Raw genomic sequence first — 17503 nt, forward strand, 5'->3', positions numbered from 1 at the left:
AACCAAACTGATAATTCGAAGAGACTTGCAAAGATAACTCAATCATACATAAAAGAATTCAGAGAAGATTCAAATATTTCTCATAGATAAACTTGATAATAAACCCACAATTCATCGGATCTCGACAAACAAACCGCAAAAAGAGTTACATCAAATAGATATCCACAAGGGAGGGGAAGAACATGGTATTGAGATCCAAAAAGAGAGAAGAAGCCATCTAGCTAAGAACTATGGACCCGAAGGTCTGTGGTAAACTACTCACAACTCACCGGAGGGGCTATGGTGTTGATGTAGAAGCCCTCCGTGGTCGATTCCCCCTCTGGCGGAGCGCCAGCAAAGGCTCCAACATGGGATCTCGCGGATACAGAAGGTTACGGCGGTGGAAATTGTTTTTCGTTGGCTCCCTGGATGTTTTCGGGGTACCGATACGTCTCCAACGTATCTACTTTTCCAAACACTTTTTCCCTTGTTTTGGACTCTAACTTGCATGATTTGAATGAAACAAACCCGGACTGACATTGTTTTCAGCAGAACTGCCATGATGTTGTTTTATGTGTAGAAAAGAAAAGTTCTTGGAATGTCCTGAAAATCCACGGAGGCGCCTTTTGGAATTAATAAGAATTTCTGGGCGAAAGAAATACACCAGGGGGCCCAGGGCATGTCCATGAGACAGGGGGGCGCCCCCCTATAGGGCGTGCCCCCTATCTCGTGGGCCCCCTGGACCTCCACCAACCTCAACTCCAACTCCATATATTCACGTTCGGGGAGAAAAAAATCAGAGAGAAAGTTTCATCACGTTTTACGACAAAGAGCCGCCGCCAAGCCCTAATCTCCCTCGGGAGGGCTGATCTGGAGTCCGTTCGGGGCTCCGGAGAGGGAGATTCGTCGCCGTCGTCATCATCAACCATCCTCCATCACCGATTTCATGATGCTCACCGCCGTCCATGAGTAATTCCATCGTAGGCTTGCTGGACGGTGATGGGTTGGATGAGATTTACCATGTAATCAAGTTAGTTTTGTTAGGGTTTGATCCCTAGTATCCACTATGTTCTGAGATTGATGTTGCTATGACTTTGCTATGCTTAATGCTTGTCACTCGGGCCCGAGTGCCATGATTTCTGATCTGAACCTATTATGTTTTCATGAATACATGTGTGTTCTTGATCCTATCTTGCAAGTCTATAGTCACCTATTATGTGTTATGATCCGACAACCCCGAAGTGACAATAATCGGGATACTTCTCGATGATGACCATAGTTTGAGGAGTTCATGTATTCACTATGTGCTAATGCTTTGTTTCAGCTCTCTATTAAAAGGAGGCCTTAATATCCCTTAGTTTCCGCTAGGACCCCGCTACCACGAGAGGGTAGGACAAAAGATGTCATGCAAGTTCTTTTCCATAAGCACGTATGACTATTTACGAAACACATGCCTACATTATATTGATGAACTGGAGCTAGTTCTATGTCACCCTATGTTATAGCTATTACATGAGGAATCGCATCCTGCATAATTATCCATCACTGATCCATTGCCTATGAGCTTTTCATATATTGTTCTTCGCTTATTTACTTTTTCGTTGCTACTATTACAACTACTACAAAACCCCAAAAACATTTATCTTTAATTTTGCTACCGTTACTTTTATTATCATACCACTTTTGCTACTAAAAACTTTGTTGCAGATACTATGTTATCCAGGTGTGGTTGAATTGACAACCCAACTTCTAATACTCAAGAATATTCTTTGGCTCCCCTTGTGTCGAATCAATAAATTTGGGTGGAATACTTTACCCTCGAAAGATGTTGCGATCCCCTACACTTGTGGGTTATCAGGTACGTGGGTATATATAGGAGGAAGAAGTAGGTCGGTGGCCGCCCGAGGGGCCCACGAGACAGGAGGCGCGTCCTGTAGGGGTGGGCGCGCCCTCCACCCTCGTGGCCACCTCGGCTGCTTCTTGGCTTGCACTCCAAGTCCTCTGGATCACGTTTGTTCAAAAAATCATGCCCATTCCTTTTCTTCAACATACTGAAATAGGCAAAAAAAAACAGCAATACGGGCTGGGCCTCCGGTTAGTAGGTTAGTCCCAAAAATGATATAAATGTGTAAAATAAAGCCCATAAACATCCAAAAGGGGTAATATAATAGCATGGAACAATCAAAAATTATAGATACGTTTGAGATGTATCAGCCGCCGCCCTGCCCATGATTACCGTCAAACATGTTGGAATTCTTGAAAGCCTTCATGATTGTACAGTCCTTCCATAGATGAGTGGCTGGCTTCTGCTGAGTGCCATGCCTTGGACAGGGCTCATATAGTAACTGCTCAAGCGTTGGGCTTGACCCACCGGACCGGGGAGGTGGTCTCCCCTTACGTCGTTGATTGTTACCCTGTGCATTGGTGTTAGCCACAAATTCCAAGCTACCATCAGCCTTACGTTTATTACCTCCTTGATTTGCTGGGTTATGCTGAGGGCCCTTGCCGTTGCCATTCTTCTTTCCCTTCCCTGTCTTTTCATCATCGAACTCAGGATCCTTGGTACTGTCAGACTCAGCATACTTAACCAGAGCCGCCATCAGCGTACCCATATCATTACAATCGCGCTTGAGCCGCCCAAGCTTCATCTTCAGAGGCTGAAAATGGCAATTTTTCTCCAACACTAAGACTGCAGAGCCTGCATCCATCTTATCAGACGAATGTATTATGGACTTGACTCGGCGCACCCAATGGGTTGTGGACTCGCCCTCCTCCTGCTTGCAACTAGTCAAATCCACAATCGACATGGGTTGTTTGCATGTATCCTTGAAGTTCTGAATGAACTGGGCTTTTAACTCTGCCCGTGAACTGATGGAATTAGGCGGTAGCCCCTTCAACCAAGTGCGGGCGGTCCCATCCAACATCATGGTGAAGTACTTGGCCATCACATCGTCACTAACCTCCAGTAACTCCATAGCTATCTCGTAGCTTTCAATCCATGCCCCAGGCTGTAAGTCAGCCATATAATTAGGCACCTTCCTAGGTCCTTTGAAATCCTTGGGAAAACGCTCATTACGCAGAGCGGACAGCAGACAGGGGACACCTGTGGTCCTGGTGGCCACACCTGCCTCAATAAAAGTCGTCGGATAAATCGGAAAATGCTGGTAAGCCGTCAGCTGAGCCGCCTGCTGAGCCGCCCGCTCAAGTTCTTGACGTATTTTGTCCTGATCCACCAAGTTAAAGGCTCCATTGCGTGTCAGGTCATGCCCGCCTGGCTGGTTACGGCGCTGGGCGTTGCTTGAAACGGCTGCTGTGTCCATGTGCCTGCTATAACTCAGGCTCCGGCTTGGACGAGGGGCTGAATGAATTTTGTCCCGGCTATACGAGTACCCCTCCTGTTGTGCTAAATCCGTCTGAAGAAGTTCTCTGACCCTGTGGGTTTCAACAACCGTTGGAGAGTCGCCCTCCATCGGGAGAGCCGCCAGTCATGCCGCCGCAGTGATCATGTTCTCCAACGGGTTAGAATAATGACCCGGTGGTGTTGGTACATACTGAGGTGGAGCAGTATTCATACGGGGAGGCCCCATCACCTATGGTTGAACCGGCATTCCAACCCCGGGCGCTGCAACCCGATCTATCTCCGGCGGGTTGCTGGGCCCTGCATCGGGTGTATGGAAGAGGTTTCGAGGATCATAAACCGGAGGGAGCCGAGACGGAGTCTTCTGGTATCTTCTCCTCATGACCTCATTGGATGCGTTCTAATCCATCATGAGCCAGAAAGTCTGTGCCTGAATCCGTTGAGCCTGAGTGTCCAGAGCCGTCCGCTCTGTAGTCATCCAGACATCTTCTGCTGCCAGATCTTCTTTAGCCTGCACTATATCTAGTTTTAACTGTGCCACTTCCGCATCATGTTGAGCTTTATCAACCGGGTTGACCGCGGCGGTTAACAGAGGGGTCATCTTATCCGTGAGATCCATCAACACCTAAGCCGGCGAGCGCATAGGGCCTCCTGCCCTGGCTATTGCTGACCCGGAGGTTATTGCTGCCATAGTTGTGGAGTGTTGGATAGGTTGTGTGCCAGCCATGAAGATTCCGACCCTACTCAGCGGCTCAAGCCGATCCAGAATACTGCTACCATTGGAACAGCCCCCAAGCCCACCGTCTTGTAGTTGATACAACGAATCCGTCTCGTCGGTGGACGACTCACCATCATAATAGATGGTCGTCTCACCGCCAGATGCAGATCCTTCAAAGAGTCCTCCATGGATGCATCCCACGAAGTCACACTTCATAGCAGGCAGAGCCCTGGTGGGTCTCGCACGCTGAGCCGTCTCGACGAGGTCGGTGCAGATGTCCGGCTCAGGGCACGGCTCACCGATCTTGCCGATGAAGACATGGATTCCGCCGAAGGGGACCCGATACCCATACTCAATTGAGCCGGCGTCGGGGCCCCAGCCCACATCGTCGATGTAGATCTTGTCGCGATGACTCTTGGTCATCCAACCCACAGCGTATCCCTTGAGCCCTTCGAAACTGCCCTTCAAGAACTCAAATCCACCGTGCGCTGGCCCCATGGTGGGCGCCAACTGTCGTGGAATTGCCACGTTAGATGTCCTAGTGAAAGGACTTAGTCGTGGAGCCATCACAACTAGGAAGCTTAAAGGGGTTAATCGGGACAAAGGACATGGGGTTTATATTGGTTGGACCCCTTACGGTGAAGGTAAAAGCCTACGATCCAGTTTTGAGTGGGATTGCTTATCACTCGATTACTAGGGAGCGGAATCGCTTGAACTAGCTCTCGATCTGATGTTACTTGCCCTGAACCACCGCCGGGTCGTCCCTTTTTATACAGAGGTCGACGCCTAGCGGCTCACAGAGTCCCTGCGGGCTCATAAATAGTGTCCAACTCGGTCTCTTAACTATTCTTGCCTTACAATACAAGTCACATACATATGGCAGTTTATCACTACGGGCCTTAATTTGCCTCTGGGCTTTCGGCCCTTACTGAACCGCCACCCTCAACCTTGGTCTTGTGCTTCAAGAATACTTGTGGGTATAACCCAGCCCCTCCTGGGCGGGTCATACCTAATAGTTATATCCCCAACATGCCCCTCTTGACAGTATGGCCCAACATTGGTTTTACCTTTTGCCAACATAATAACATCGAATTAATTAATTAGTTAATATCCATAGGGGTCATGTCCCCGAGGGTTCTTAATTGAACATAATACAGGGGGGGTAGTGTTGATGGTGTTGGTCCCAAACTAGAGTCGTGTGCGGCTTCCCCCGGGGCAAATCGAGTCTTAGTTGTTGTATGCTATGCTCATCCGGTGTACCCTGAGAACGAGGTACGTGCGACTCCTATCAGGCTAGGTTGGTGCATCCGTGCCCGTGGTTATGTGGCATATGGGAATTTTTAATATCCGGTTGTAGAGAACTTGACACCATATTCATATTAAAATACACCAACTGTGTGTGTAACCGTGACTGTTGTTGGTGTCAAAACCGGCGGATCTCGGGTAGGCAAGGGACACGATGTTTTACCCGATCTGTGCGTCTAAGGCTAATGGTAACAGGAGGAAAGGGACACGATGTTTTACACAGGTTCGGGCCCTCTCGATGGAGGTAAAACCCAACTTCCTGCTTGATTGATCTTGATGATATGAGTATTACAAGAGTTGATCTACCACGAGATCATAGAGGCTAAACCCTAGAAGCTAGCCTATGATGATTATGATAGTCTATCCATGGACTAAACCCTCCGGTTTATATATACACCAGAGGGGGCTAGGGTTTACACAGAGTCGGTTACAAAGAAGGAGATCTAATATCCGGATCAGCAAGCTTGTCTTCCACGCACAGGAGAGTCCCATCCGGACACGGGATGAAGTCTTCAGTCTTGTATCTTCACGGTCCAACAGTCTGGCCAAAGTATATAGTCCGGTTGTCCGGATACCCCCTAATCCAGGACTCCCTCAGTAGCCCCTGAACCAGGCTTCAATGACGATGAGTCCGGCGTGTAGAGTGTCTTCGGCATTGCAAGGCGGGTTCCATTTCCGAATACTCCAAAGTAATTACCGAACACTTAAATCGTGCCCGGATCTGCAAGATGATTTTCACATGCCGTCATGGAGAGATCGATGTTCCACAAATGTAATCCGCTGACATATTTAGACAACATGACATAGCATCATGGTCGAGTCATTATTGAACCGTCTTTCCACAACCAACCACCGCACATATTGCGAGGCGACATCCTCGGCACGTCCTGTCAAAGCAGAGATCATGTTCCCCTTATTGCGGGGCTTTCATCAATACGGGCACGGGTAGCCCAATCGCTCTCCCAATCGTGGCGAGTGGGGAATGAGAGGGTTCCACCAGGCAAGTAGGGAGGCGCAAAAGCTTTTGTTGCTTCTATAAAGAGATAAGGTCTCTTCTTCTTTACCCACGCCTTTCCCTTCCGCTCGTCCATTCCCCTTTGCTCAAGCCCTAGCACCCAAGCACTCATCTTCTCCGCCGAAGAGAAGTTCACCAAGGATGTCCGGATCCGGAGCAGGAGGCAAATGGATGGCCTCTACCGTCCGGGAGAAGGATATCAAAAAGCTCCGAGAGGCTGGGTACCTGGCCAAGAAAATCGGCCACCGCCATCCGACGGCGGGACAGATCGTCCCCACTCTGGAGCCACACGAGAGGGTCGTGTTTGTTCCTCATTTTATCTGCAGGCTCGGTTTTCCCCTTCACCCATTTGATCGTGACATCATGTATTATTACGGGATTGATTTTCATGATCTATCCCCTGTTTCTTTCATTAATATCTCGACGTTTATCGTCGTGTGTGAGGCCTTTCTCCGTATTTCGCCCCACTTCGGCTTATGGTTGAAGATCTTCAACGTGAAGCCCAAGGTGATGAATGGCGAGCACGCCGAGTGCGGCGGCGCCATGGTGAGCAAGATGCCCAAGGTCACATGGCCGACAGGCACCTTCAATGATTCCGTCAAGGAGTGGCAGCAGCAGTGGTTCTATATCACCGAGCCGCATGGTAAAAAGTGGGCCGCTGCTCCTGAATTCAGATCCGGAGCCCCACTGGGGCTCACGTCCTGGCCCAAGAAGGGCCTGAACTGGTCCTCATCCGACGAGTTGTCAGTGCTCCAAACGCGCGTCCAGAGCATGGTAGATAAGGATGTCAAACTCGTCAATGTAGTCCAGGTGATGTTAGTTCGCCTGGTTCTCCCTTGCCAGCATTGAGCCTTCAACTTGTGGGAATACGACCCAGCCGAGCACCAGACCCTACGGGAGCTCTACGGTTCGTCCCACAAGGACATCTGGAAGGTGCTCTTCAAGTCCGGCAAACCATGGTCGGGCTCCGCCGAGGACCGCGGGTATCAACTGTCCCGCTCCACAAGTCCGGTAAGTCACTGTTATGTTTAGCCGGCATATCCCGAGGGAGACGCCTTCATCATGCTTTCTACAATAATCCCAGGAATGGACGAAGAAGGTGGGACGGATACACTGTCCGGCCCCGCTGCCGGAGGAACCTACGGGACCTCTTCTGACGAAGATGCTGGTCCCAGCGCCTTACGAGGTGCCGAAGAAAGAGGCCTCCAAGAAGGTCAAGGAAACTCGGAGCGGCCTCCGTCGCCGCGATGCTTCAGACACAAAATCCAAAGACTCCAGCGCCCATCCCTCCTACGAAGACGAAGAGGAGGTGGAAGAAGACGAGTCCTCCACGGGGGGGGGGGGGGGAAGAAAAGGACGGCTTCCTCATCCCTGGAGCCGAATTGCCAAAGAGGGGGAAAAGTTCCCTCCCGGAGGCGTCCACCACGGCTTCTAGTAGCAGCCCGGAGTGGGATCCTAGGGCCCAGCCCCTGGTAAAGTCGTAAGTACACGAAATCCGAACACGCCTACGTGCTCGGGGTTATTAGGATGTAGTAGTTTAATTGTCGCCATACTTTGTGCAGCCCGACGAGGTCCCACGCCAGACAGTCCTCATCGGAGGATTTGCTGAGCTCAGATGCCCTGGAGAGCGAGACGCCTCCAGAGGCCCCTTCCCCAAAGCCTAGGTGAGGGAGTCCTGGACTAGTGGGTGTCCAGATAGCCGAACTATCATCATCGGCCGGACTTCAAGACTATGAAGATAAAAGATTGAAGACTTCGTCCCGTGTCTGGATGGGACTTTCCTTGGCGTGGAAGGCAAGCTTGGCGATACGGATATGTAGATCTCCTACCATTGTAACCGACTCTGTGTAACCCTATCCCTCTCCGGTGTCTATAGAAACCGGATGGTTTTAGTCCATAGGACGAACAACAATCATACCATAGGCTAGCTTCTAGGGTTTAGCCTCCTTGATCTCGTGGTAGATCTACTCTTGTAATACCCACATCATCAATATCAATCAAGCAGGACGTAGGGTTTTACCTCCATCAAGAGGGCCTAAACCTGGGTAAAACATCGTGTCCCTTGTCTCCTGTTACCATCCGCCTAGACGCACAGTTCGGGACCCCCTACCCGAGATCCGCCGGTTTTGACACTGATATTGGTGCTTTCATTGAGAGTTCCTCTGTGTCGTCACCGATAGGTTCGATGGCTTCTTCGATCATCAACACGACGCAGTCCAGGGTGAGACTTTTCTCCCCGGACAGATCTTCGTATTCGGCGGCTTTGCACTGCGGGCAAATTCGCTTGGCCATCTAGAGCAGATCGAAAGCTACGCCCCTGGCTGTTAGGTCAGATTTGGAAGTTTGAACTTCATGGCTGACATCCGCGGAGACTTGATCTTCGATGGATTCGAGCCACAGCCGAGCGCGCCGCACTATCACGGTGGGCATGATTTAGCTCTGCAGCCGGACAGTGCCCTGGAGGCCGCACACGAGCCCGCTCCGACCCACGATTCGGAGCCGGCTGCGCAGATCGAGGATGGGTGGCTAGACACCGCCTCGGGGGCTGCAACCTCTACGGCGATGGAGCCGAATACTGGCCTTGTCCCTTGTGAAGCTCGTGACTCCGAGGTGCCGGACTCCTCGCCGGACTCTGAACCTCCCGCGACCCCTCCAATCGAATCCGATTGGGCGCCGATCATGGAGTTCACTGCTGCGGACATCTTTCAACACGCACCTTTCGGCGACATCCTGAGTTCGCTAAAGTATCTCTCGTTATCAGGAGAGCCCTGGCCGGACTGCGGTCAGGATGGTTGGGATGCGGACGGCAAAGAAATTCAAAGCCCACCCACCACCCACTTAGTAGCCACTGTCGACGATCTAACCGACATGCTAGACTTCGACTTTGAAGACATCGACGGTATGGACGACGATGCCGGAGACGACCAAGAACCAGCGCCTACTGGGCACTGGAAAGCCACCTCATCATATGACATATACATGGTGGATATCCCAAAGGATGGGAATGGCGAAGGAACAGCGGAGGATGACCCCTCCAAGAAACAGCCCAAGCGCCGGCGTTAGCGGCGCCGCTCTAAATCCCGCCACAGCAAGAATGGAGATTTCGGCACCGGAGATAATAATACCCCAGACAGTGCCGAAGACAACCCCCTCTAGCAAGATTCAACACAGGAGGACAGAGAAGCCAGCCCTCATGAGAGAGCGGCAGACGAAGAGGTAGAGGATGATAATTACATGCCTCCCTCCGGAGACGAGGCAAGCCTCGACGATGACGAATTTGTCGCGCCTGAGGATCCCGTCGAACAAGAGCGTTTTAAACGCCGGGTTATGGCCACGGCAAACAGCCTCAAGAAAAAGCAGCAACAACTTAGAGCTGATCAAGATTTGCTAGCCGATAGATGGACTGAAGTCCTTGCGGCCGAAGAGCATGAGCTCAAACGCCCCTCCAAAAGCTACCCCAAACGCAAGTTGCTCCCCCGATTAGAGGAGGAGGCATATGAACCTGCATCACCAGCGCACAATACGGCTGACCGACCACCCCGTGGCCGCGACAGAGAGGCCTCTAGGCCCTCCACTAGAACCGTACCCCGGCATCGCTCGAAAAGCACAAGGCCACAAGGGAACGCTCTGGACTTGCGAGATATATTGGAGGATAAGGCAAGACAATCAAGATCGATCTACGGATCGCGTGGGTGCCCCATGATACGTGACAACAACCGTCGCGCCGGACACAGCAAGTCTGGCCGGGCCGAACACAGTAGACAAAGCTCTTTTGAGCTCCGTCGTGATATAGCCCAATACAGTGGCGCCGCACACCCACTATGCTTCACAGATGAAGTAATGGATCATCAAATCCCCGAAGGGTTTAAACCCATGAATATTGAATCTTATGATGGCACAATAGACCTTGCGGTTTGGATCAAAGACTATCTCCTTCATATCCACATGGCCCGCGGTGATGATCTTCACACCATCAAATACCTCCCACTCAAGCTTAAAGGACCAGCTCGGCATTGGCTCAACAGCTTGCCAGCAGAATCAATTGGGTGTTGGGAGGACCTAGAAGCCGCATTCCTTGATAACTTCTAGGGCACGTATGTGCGACCACCAGACGCTGACGACCTAAGCCATATAATTCAGCAGCCAGACGAATCGGCCAGACAATTCTAGACACGGTTCTTAACTAAGAAAAAACAAATCGTCGACTGTCCGGATGCGGAGGCCCTCGCGGACTTCAAACATAACATCCGCAACAAGTGGCTTGCCCGACACCTGGGACAGGAAAAGCCGAAATCCATGGCAGCCCTCACATCACTCATGACCCGCTTCTGCGCGGGAGAGGACAGCTGGCTAGCCCGCAGCAACAACCTCAGCAAAAATTCTGGCAGTCCGGATATCAAGGACCGCAATGGCAGGTCGCGTCACAACAAGAACAAACGCCGCATTAACGGCGACAATAATGAGGATACGATAGTCAATGCCGGATTCAGAGGCTCTAAACCCGGTCAGCGGAAAAAGCCATTCAAAAGAACTACTCCAGGTCCGTCCAATTTGGACCGAATACTCGATCACTCGTGCCAGATACATGGCACCCCGAAAAGCCAGCTAACCACACCAACAGGGACTGTTGGGTATTCAAGCAGGCAGGCAAGCTAATTGCCCAAAACAACGACAAGGGGCTGCATAGTGATGACGAGAAAGAGACCCGACCACCGAACAATAGAGGACAGAAGGGTTTCCCCCCACAAGTGCGGACAGTGAACATGATATACGCAACCCACATACCCAAAAGGGAGCGGAAGCGTGCACTCAGGGATGTATGCGCGATGGAGCCAGTCGCCCCAAAGTTCAACCCAAGGTCCTCCTGCTCGATCACTTTTGATCGAAGGGACCACCCCACCAGCATCCGCCACGGCGGATTCACCGCATTGGTTTTAGACCCAATCGTCGATGGATTTCACCTCACCAGAGTCCTGATGGACGGCGGCAGCAGCCTGGACCTGCTTTATCAGGACACAGTGCGCAAAATGGGCATAGACCCCTCAAGGATTAAACCCACAAAGACGACCTTTAAAGGCGTCATACCAGGTGTAGAGGCCAATTGTACAGGCTCAGTTACACTGGAAGTGGTCTTCGGATCCCCGGATAACTTCCGAAGCGAGGAGTTAATCTTCGAGATAGTTCCGTTCCGCAGCGGCTATCATGCTCTGCTCGGACGTACCGCGTTTGCAAAGTTCAGCGCGGTGCCGCACTACGAATACCTCAAGCTCAAGATGCCAGGCCCTCGAGGAGTCATCACGGTCAACGGAAACACTGAACGCTCTCTCCGAACGGAGGAACATACAGCGGCTCTCGTAGAAGAAGTACAGTGCAGCCTATTAAGGAAATTCTCGAGTCCGGCCGTTAAGCGACCGGACACGGCTAAACGCGCCCGGAGTAACCTACAACAAGACCACCTGGCACATTCCAAGCACACGTAGCAATGCGGCCCCAACCCCAGCCCCTGCAAAATTGCAAGACTGGTCCTTCGCGTACATCATTACGCTCTAGAGATACCATAGGCATAGGGGGAGGGGCACGACCACGATAGGCCCAGAATGCGGCTTAACCTCACTAAGGGCTCTCAAGTGTGTCGTTCTTTTTTTCTCTCTTTTTCTTTTTTTACCCACAGGACTCCGTTCATCAGAGGCCCTGTCCGGCAGTAGACCTGCCGAACTCACGATGCAACAGCCAGGGAAGGAGAAAGGCTACGACGAATATCCAGGTGGTCTCCATTACGAGCATTAAATCTGTTTTATACACCATTCCACAGCCTACCCCTGGAGGGGGACATGTTTAATAGTCCCATCCCTTGCTTACCGCACTATTTGTATCGTTCTTCATTCACGGCAGTATTTCTTGAATAAACAATGCAACACCTTTTTGCTTATAATTGCATTTCTTTCTTATACATATGTTCATTTATGACATGGTGCATCCATACACTTTGGTACGGCTAAATACACCAGGGGCTTATGTTTCCCGCATCATGGAGTGATAAGTCCGAACACTTTCACAAGTGCGGCACCCCGAACTTATAGCATTATATGCATCGGCTCCGAATCATGTCTTGGGTCAATAGTTGGGTTTGCCCAGCTCCCATGTTTTGGTACCTTACGTTCCGTTGTATCGGCTAAGGTAGCACTGGGAGAACCACTGCGATTGCGCCCCAGTTGAGCTGGGCGAGCGCCTCAGTGGAGAAAGCTAAAACTAACCGTCATGATGAGGCGAGAGCCGGTCGCTGTTCGAGAGGTTTTTTTCGAGTCCCTAAAGACTTATGCCGCTTAGAGCGAGGAACCGGCTTTGTCCGGCCCAGGCGTGGATAGCGCCCCAAATTCGGCCTTCCGAACACTAGGGGCTTCGCCGAAATTTAAAATTATAGAATTCTATGGCTAAGTGAGAGTGTTCAAGCATTATAAGTCCGGTTGCCTCGTTCGTTGTGTTCAGCGCCTCCCTAGATGGACCCAAAAATGGGAACAAGAGTGCTCAAATTTATCCCGAACACCCCAGCACTCGTGGCATGGGGGCTGAAGCCGATGACTTGCCATCTCTCAGATTTGATAAACGGCCGCACAGAAGGTAATATTTTAAATTAACAAGCGTTGCTTAGCGCATATGAACAAAGTTTTCAGCGCACATGATAGCAAAATGCGAGTCTACTCAAATATTACATCTTTGGAGCACTCACCTGCAATAATGCGGGCACCCTTCAGGACACTCTTATAATACATCTCGGGCGTGCGATACTCCTTGCCCGGCGGTGGCGCGTCCGTCACAAGCTTCTCAGCATCCATCTTGCCCCATTGCACCTTTGAGCGGGCAAGGGCCCGACGGGCACCTTCAATACAGGCGGAGTGCTTGATGACTTCAACCCATGTACATGCATCCACCAGCCGCCGCACTAGGCCGAAGTAGCTCCCAGGCATGGCCTCCCTGGGCCACAGCCGAACAATGAGGCCCTTCATGGCCTGTTCAGCCACCTTGTGGAGCTCGACCAGCTGCTTCAGCTGGTCGCTAAGGGGCACCGGATGTCCGGCCTCAGCATACTGAGACCAGAAGACCTTCTCCATCAAGCTCCCCTCCTCGGCCCTGTAGAAAGCGGCAGCATCGGACACGCTGCGGGGCAGATATGCGAACGCTCCTGGAGAGCTCTGAATTCGAGTAAGTGATAGGTAATTCACACTCACATGCTTGCTTTGCATGAAAAATGCCTTACCCGCCACTATTTTCTTCAACGCCTCGATTTCCTGGAGGGCCTCATAGGCTTTGGCCTTAGCGGCTTTGGCACTCTCAAGAGCCGATGCAAGCTCGGACTCTCGAGTCTTCGAGTCGCGCTCCAAACTCTCATGTTTTTCCACGAGAGCCTGGAGCTCTTGCTGTACCTCCGCCACCCGCGCCTCCTGCTTCTCTTGCTTGGTGCACTCCGCGGCCGCATTACGTTCGGCCGCGGAGACCGCCTCTTTCAAGGTCACCACCTCGTCTGTAGCCCTGCAATACCCATGTTATCCTTGTCATTCTTCTTGCAACCAAATCCTTTTCTATAAGGTACAATTTTAATAAGGTGTTACTCACCTTCCTTGTCCTCGAGCAGCTTCTTGGCATGGCCGAGCTCGTTCTCGGACCGCTCGAGGCTTTGCTTCAAAGTATTGACCTCCGCAGTCAGTGCGGCAGAGGTCAGCAGCACAGCCTGCCATCCCATATTGACATATTTTTTATGACTCCTGCGTATATCTTTTTAGATCCTCAGTCTGGCTTTTCTTTCCGAACACCGAACCGAGCATCAGGGGCTACTGTCTATGCGGTACTATTTTACATATATCAAAATTCTTACCTCAAAGCCTATTAGAAGGCTGCTGCAGGCTTCGGTCAGCCCGCTCTTGGCGAGCTGAACCTTCTGAATCACCGCACTCATGACGGTGTGGTGTTCCTCTTTGATGGAAGCGCCGTTGAGCGCCTCCAGCAAGCTATCCGGCGCCTCCGGTTGGACGGAGGCCACTGGCGTCATGGTCTTGCCCTTCTTACGAAGGGGCCACCCGCCGGACTCCGGGCCGCTACAGGTTCTGGTGCGGAGTCCGGTGCAAAGTCCGGGAGGTTGCCTTGCGGCACCTCCGGGGCCTTCTCCTCCTGGCGGGTCCCTTCCCGGGATCCCACCTCTGCATCGTCCGCATCACGGGGGGTGGAGGCGGTTGGAAGGGAATCCATATCCGACGCACCCAAGGACCCTGCTCGACGAAGCGGGGAGATCATCCTTGGGCGGACTGCAGGGTTGTATGCGGCATTAGATAGACACCATGTGGCGAAAAGAAAAATCATGAAGTTATTCGGGAGTCCGGATACTTACGATCTCGCCGGGGGCTTGGCCCTTGAAGGCCAGTCCTCGTCGTCATCGCCGGCATTGGTAGAGCAGTCCGGGGGAAGAGTCCTTCCCTTCTTGGACCCTTCGGCCTCCCTCGCTGGGGAGGCCTTCCTTTTCTTCCCTCCCCTCGCTGGGGGAGAGGCCTCTTTCTTCTCCTCCTCACCTTCGTGGGAGAAGTCTGCCTCGGAGTCACCGGACGATATGTCCGATGACACCTGAAAACGGGAACTCTTTCGAGTGCTCATGGCCTTCTTCTTGGCCTTCTTCTCCGGCACCACGTGGGGTGCCGGAACCAGCAGTCCCGTTAAGCGGGCGTCCGCTGGGTCTTCTGGCAAAGGGGCCGGACAGTTAGTCTGCTCGGCCTTCTTCAGCCAGTCCTGTCAAAGGAGAGGGAGTTTAGATCCCGCATAGAGTCAAACTATGGAAAACAAGTGTCCCGTAAAGGGTAAAATTGCTTACCTCGCTAGTCGGACGCTGCGAGCTGAATCCGTGATCTTCGGTAGCGGATGCGGGAGCCTCGGTGCCCTTAAACAGCACCCTCCAGGCCTCTTCGTACGTAGTGTCGAAGAGCCTGCTCAAAGTCTGGTGCTGCACCGAATCAAACTCCCACATATTGAAGTCCCGTTGTTGGCACGGGAGAATCCGGCAGATGAGCATGACCTGGACTACGTTGACAAGCTTGAGATTCTTGTTCACTAGATTTTGGATGCAGGCTTGGAGTCCGGTCAGCTCCTCCGAATCACCCCATGTCTGGCCACTCTCTTTCCAGGAGGTGAGCCGTATGGGGATGCTAGATCTGAATTCAGGGGCCGCTGCCCATTCAGGGTCACGCGGCTCGGTGATGTAGAACCACCCCGATTGCCACCCCTTAATGGTTTCCACGAAGGTGCCCTCGACCAAAGTAACGTTGGGCATCTTGCCCACCATGGCGCCTCCGCACTCCGCTTGGCTGCCCTTCACAACCTTCGGCTTGACACTGAAGGTCTTGAGCCACAAGCCGAAGTGGGGCTGGATGTAGAGGAAGGCCTCACACACGAGGATAAACGCCGAGATGTTGAGGATGAAATTCGGGGCCAGATCATGGAAATCCAGGCCGTAGTAGAACATGAGCCCCCGGACAAAGGGATGGAGTGGGAAGCCCAGTCTGCAGAGGAAATGAGAAAGGAATACTACCCTTTCATGGGGCCTGGGGGTGGGGATGAGCTCCCCCTCGTCAGGGAGCCGGTGTGCAATGTCGCTGGACAGATATCTGGCGCTGCGCAGCTTCTGGATGTGCCTCTCCGTAACGGAGGAGGCCATCCACTTGCCTCCCGCTCCGGACATAGTTGGAGAAGGTTGAGGTGAGATGTGCGGACTTGGGCGTTGGAGCTCGAGTTCCTGGAGATGGATAAGCAAAGGAGGAAGAAGGCATAGGTAAAAGGGTGGATCTTTATCCCCTTATATGGGCGGACGAAACCATGCGTCCCCACCGGCCAGATAAAACTCGCTTATCTCTCAAGCGCCGCAATCAATGGCGCGGTTGGGTTACCCACGTCCATATTGATGAGAATCCCGGAATAAGGGGAACATGATCTCTGCTTAGACAAGACGTGCCAAGGAAACCGCTTCGCTAAACGCGCTGAGGTGGTACAACTAAAACAATTCGAGTAAAGGCTTGGTTGTGCTATGACGTCACGCCACAAAATACGTCAGCAGATTGAACTTGTGTAAATATTATTCTCTCTATGGTGGTATGTGGAATTTATTTTGCAGAGCCAGACACTATCCTGGTGTTCACAATCTTCTATAAATTATTCGGAGGAGGAACCCGCCTTGCAATGTCGAAGACAATATGCGTGCCGGACTCGTCGTCATTGAAGCCTGGTTCAGGGGCTACTGAGGGAGTCCTGGACTAGGGGGTGTCCGGATAGCTGAACTATCATCATCGGCCGGACTCCAAGACTATGAAGATACAAGATTGAAGACTTCGTCCCGTGTCCGGATGGGACTTTCCTTGGTGTGGAAGGCAAGCTTGGCGATACGGATATGTAGATCTCCTACCATTGTAACCGACTCTGTGTAACCCTAGCCCTCTCCGATGTCTATATAAACTGGATGGTTTTAGTCCATAGGACGGACAACAATCATACCATAGGCTAGCTTCTAGGGTTTAGCCTCCTTGATCTCGTGCTAGATCTACTCTTGTAATACCCACATCATCAATATCAATCAAGTAGGACATAGGGTTTTACCTCCATCAAGAGGGCCCGAACCTGGGTAAAACATCATGTCCCTTGTATCCTGTTACCATCCGCCTAGACGCACAGTTCGGGACCCCCTACCCGAGATCCGCCGGTTTTGACACCGACACTAGGTGTGACACCGAGGTGTCGTATCAGCGGGACCCGGACCAGGGAGGGCATATCTCTGGGGCCGGATACACGGGAGCAGCGGTTCCCATGCTCGTCGACGGTGGGGGTGATCTTAGATTCGGCGTGTAGCCGGACATAGTCATGGAGACCTTTAAAGCTCCAGGATCGGGCAAGCAGCCCCCCTTGACGGAGGGAGGCAAGCCCGCTCCGCCAGCAACCTCTGTCCAAGCAGAGTTGTCGGGCAGCCTATCGACAGTGCTAAAGAGTGTGTCCATCATCGATGAACATCGCGCCCTCATGGGCGTGGTGATTGAAAAGATTCAGTCCGCTAAAAGAGGACTGAATGAATCATGCCTTAGCCTTATAAAAGGCTTTGAGGTAT

The 17503-nt window shown here is 52.0% G+C and overlaps 1 protein-coding gene across 1 annotated transcript in view; it reads right to left on the reverse strand.

Annotated features, from left to right (window-relative positions):
- LOC123041234 (uncharacterized) overlaps positions 1-17503 on the reverse strand; it is a gene marked incomplete at its 3' end in the record, with an annotated part of 47766 nt that overhangs the window by 4118 nt on the left and 26145 nt on the right. The window contains exon 2 of the mRNA XM_044463896.1: positions 7266-7275. Within this exon, the coding sequence (XP_044319831.1) occupies positions 7266-7275 (10 nt within the window). The remainder of the gene's footprint in view (positions 1-7265; positions 7276-17503) is intronic.

Source organism: Triticum aestivum, chromosome 2B (genome assembly GCF_018294505.1).
Source record: "Triticum aestivum cultivar Chinese Spring chromosome 2B, IWGSC CS RefSeq v2.1, whole genome shotgun sequence".
NCBI classification, from domain to species: Eukaryota; Viridiplantae; Streptophyta; class Magnoliopsida; order Poales; family Poaceae; genus Triticum; species Triticum aestivum.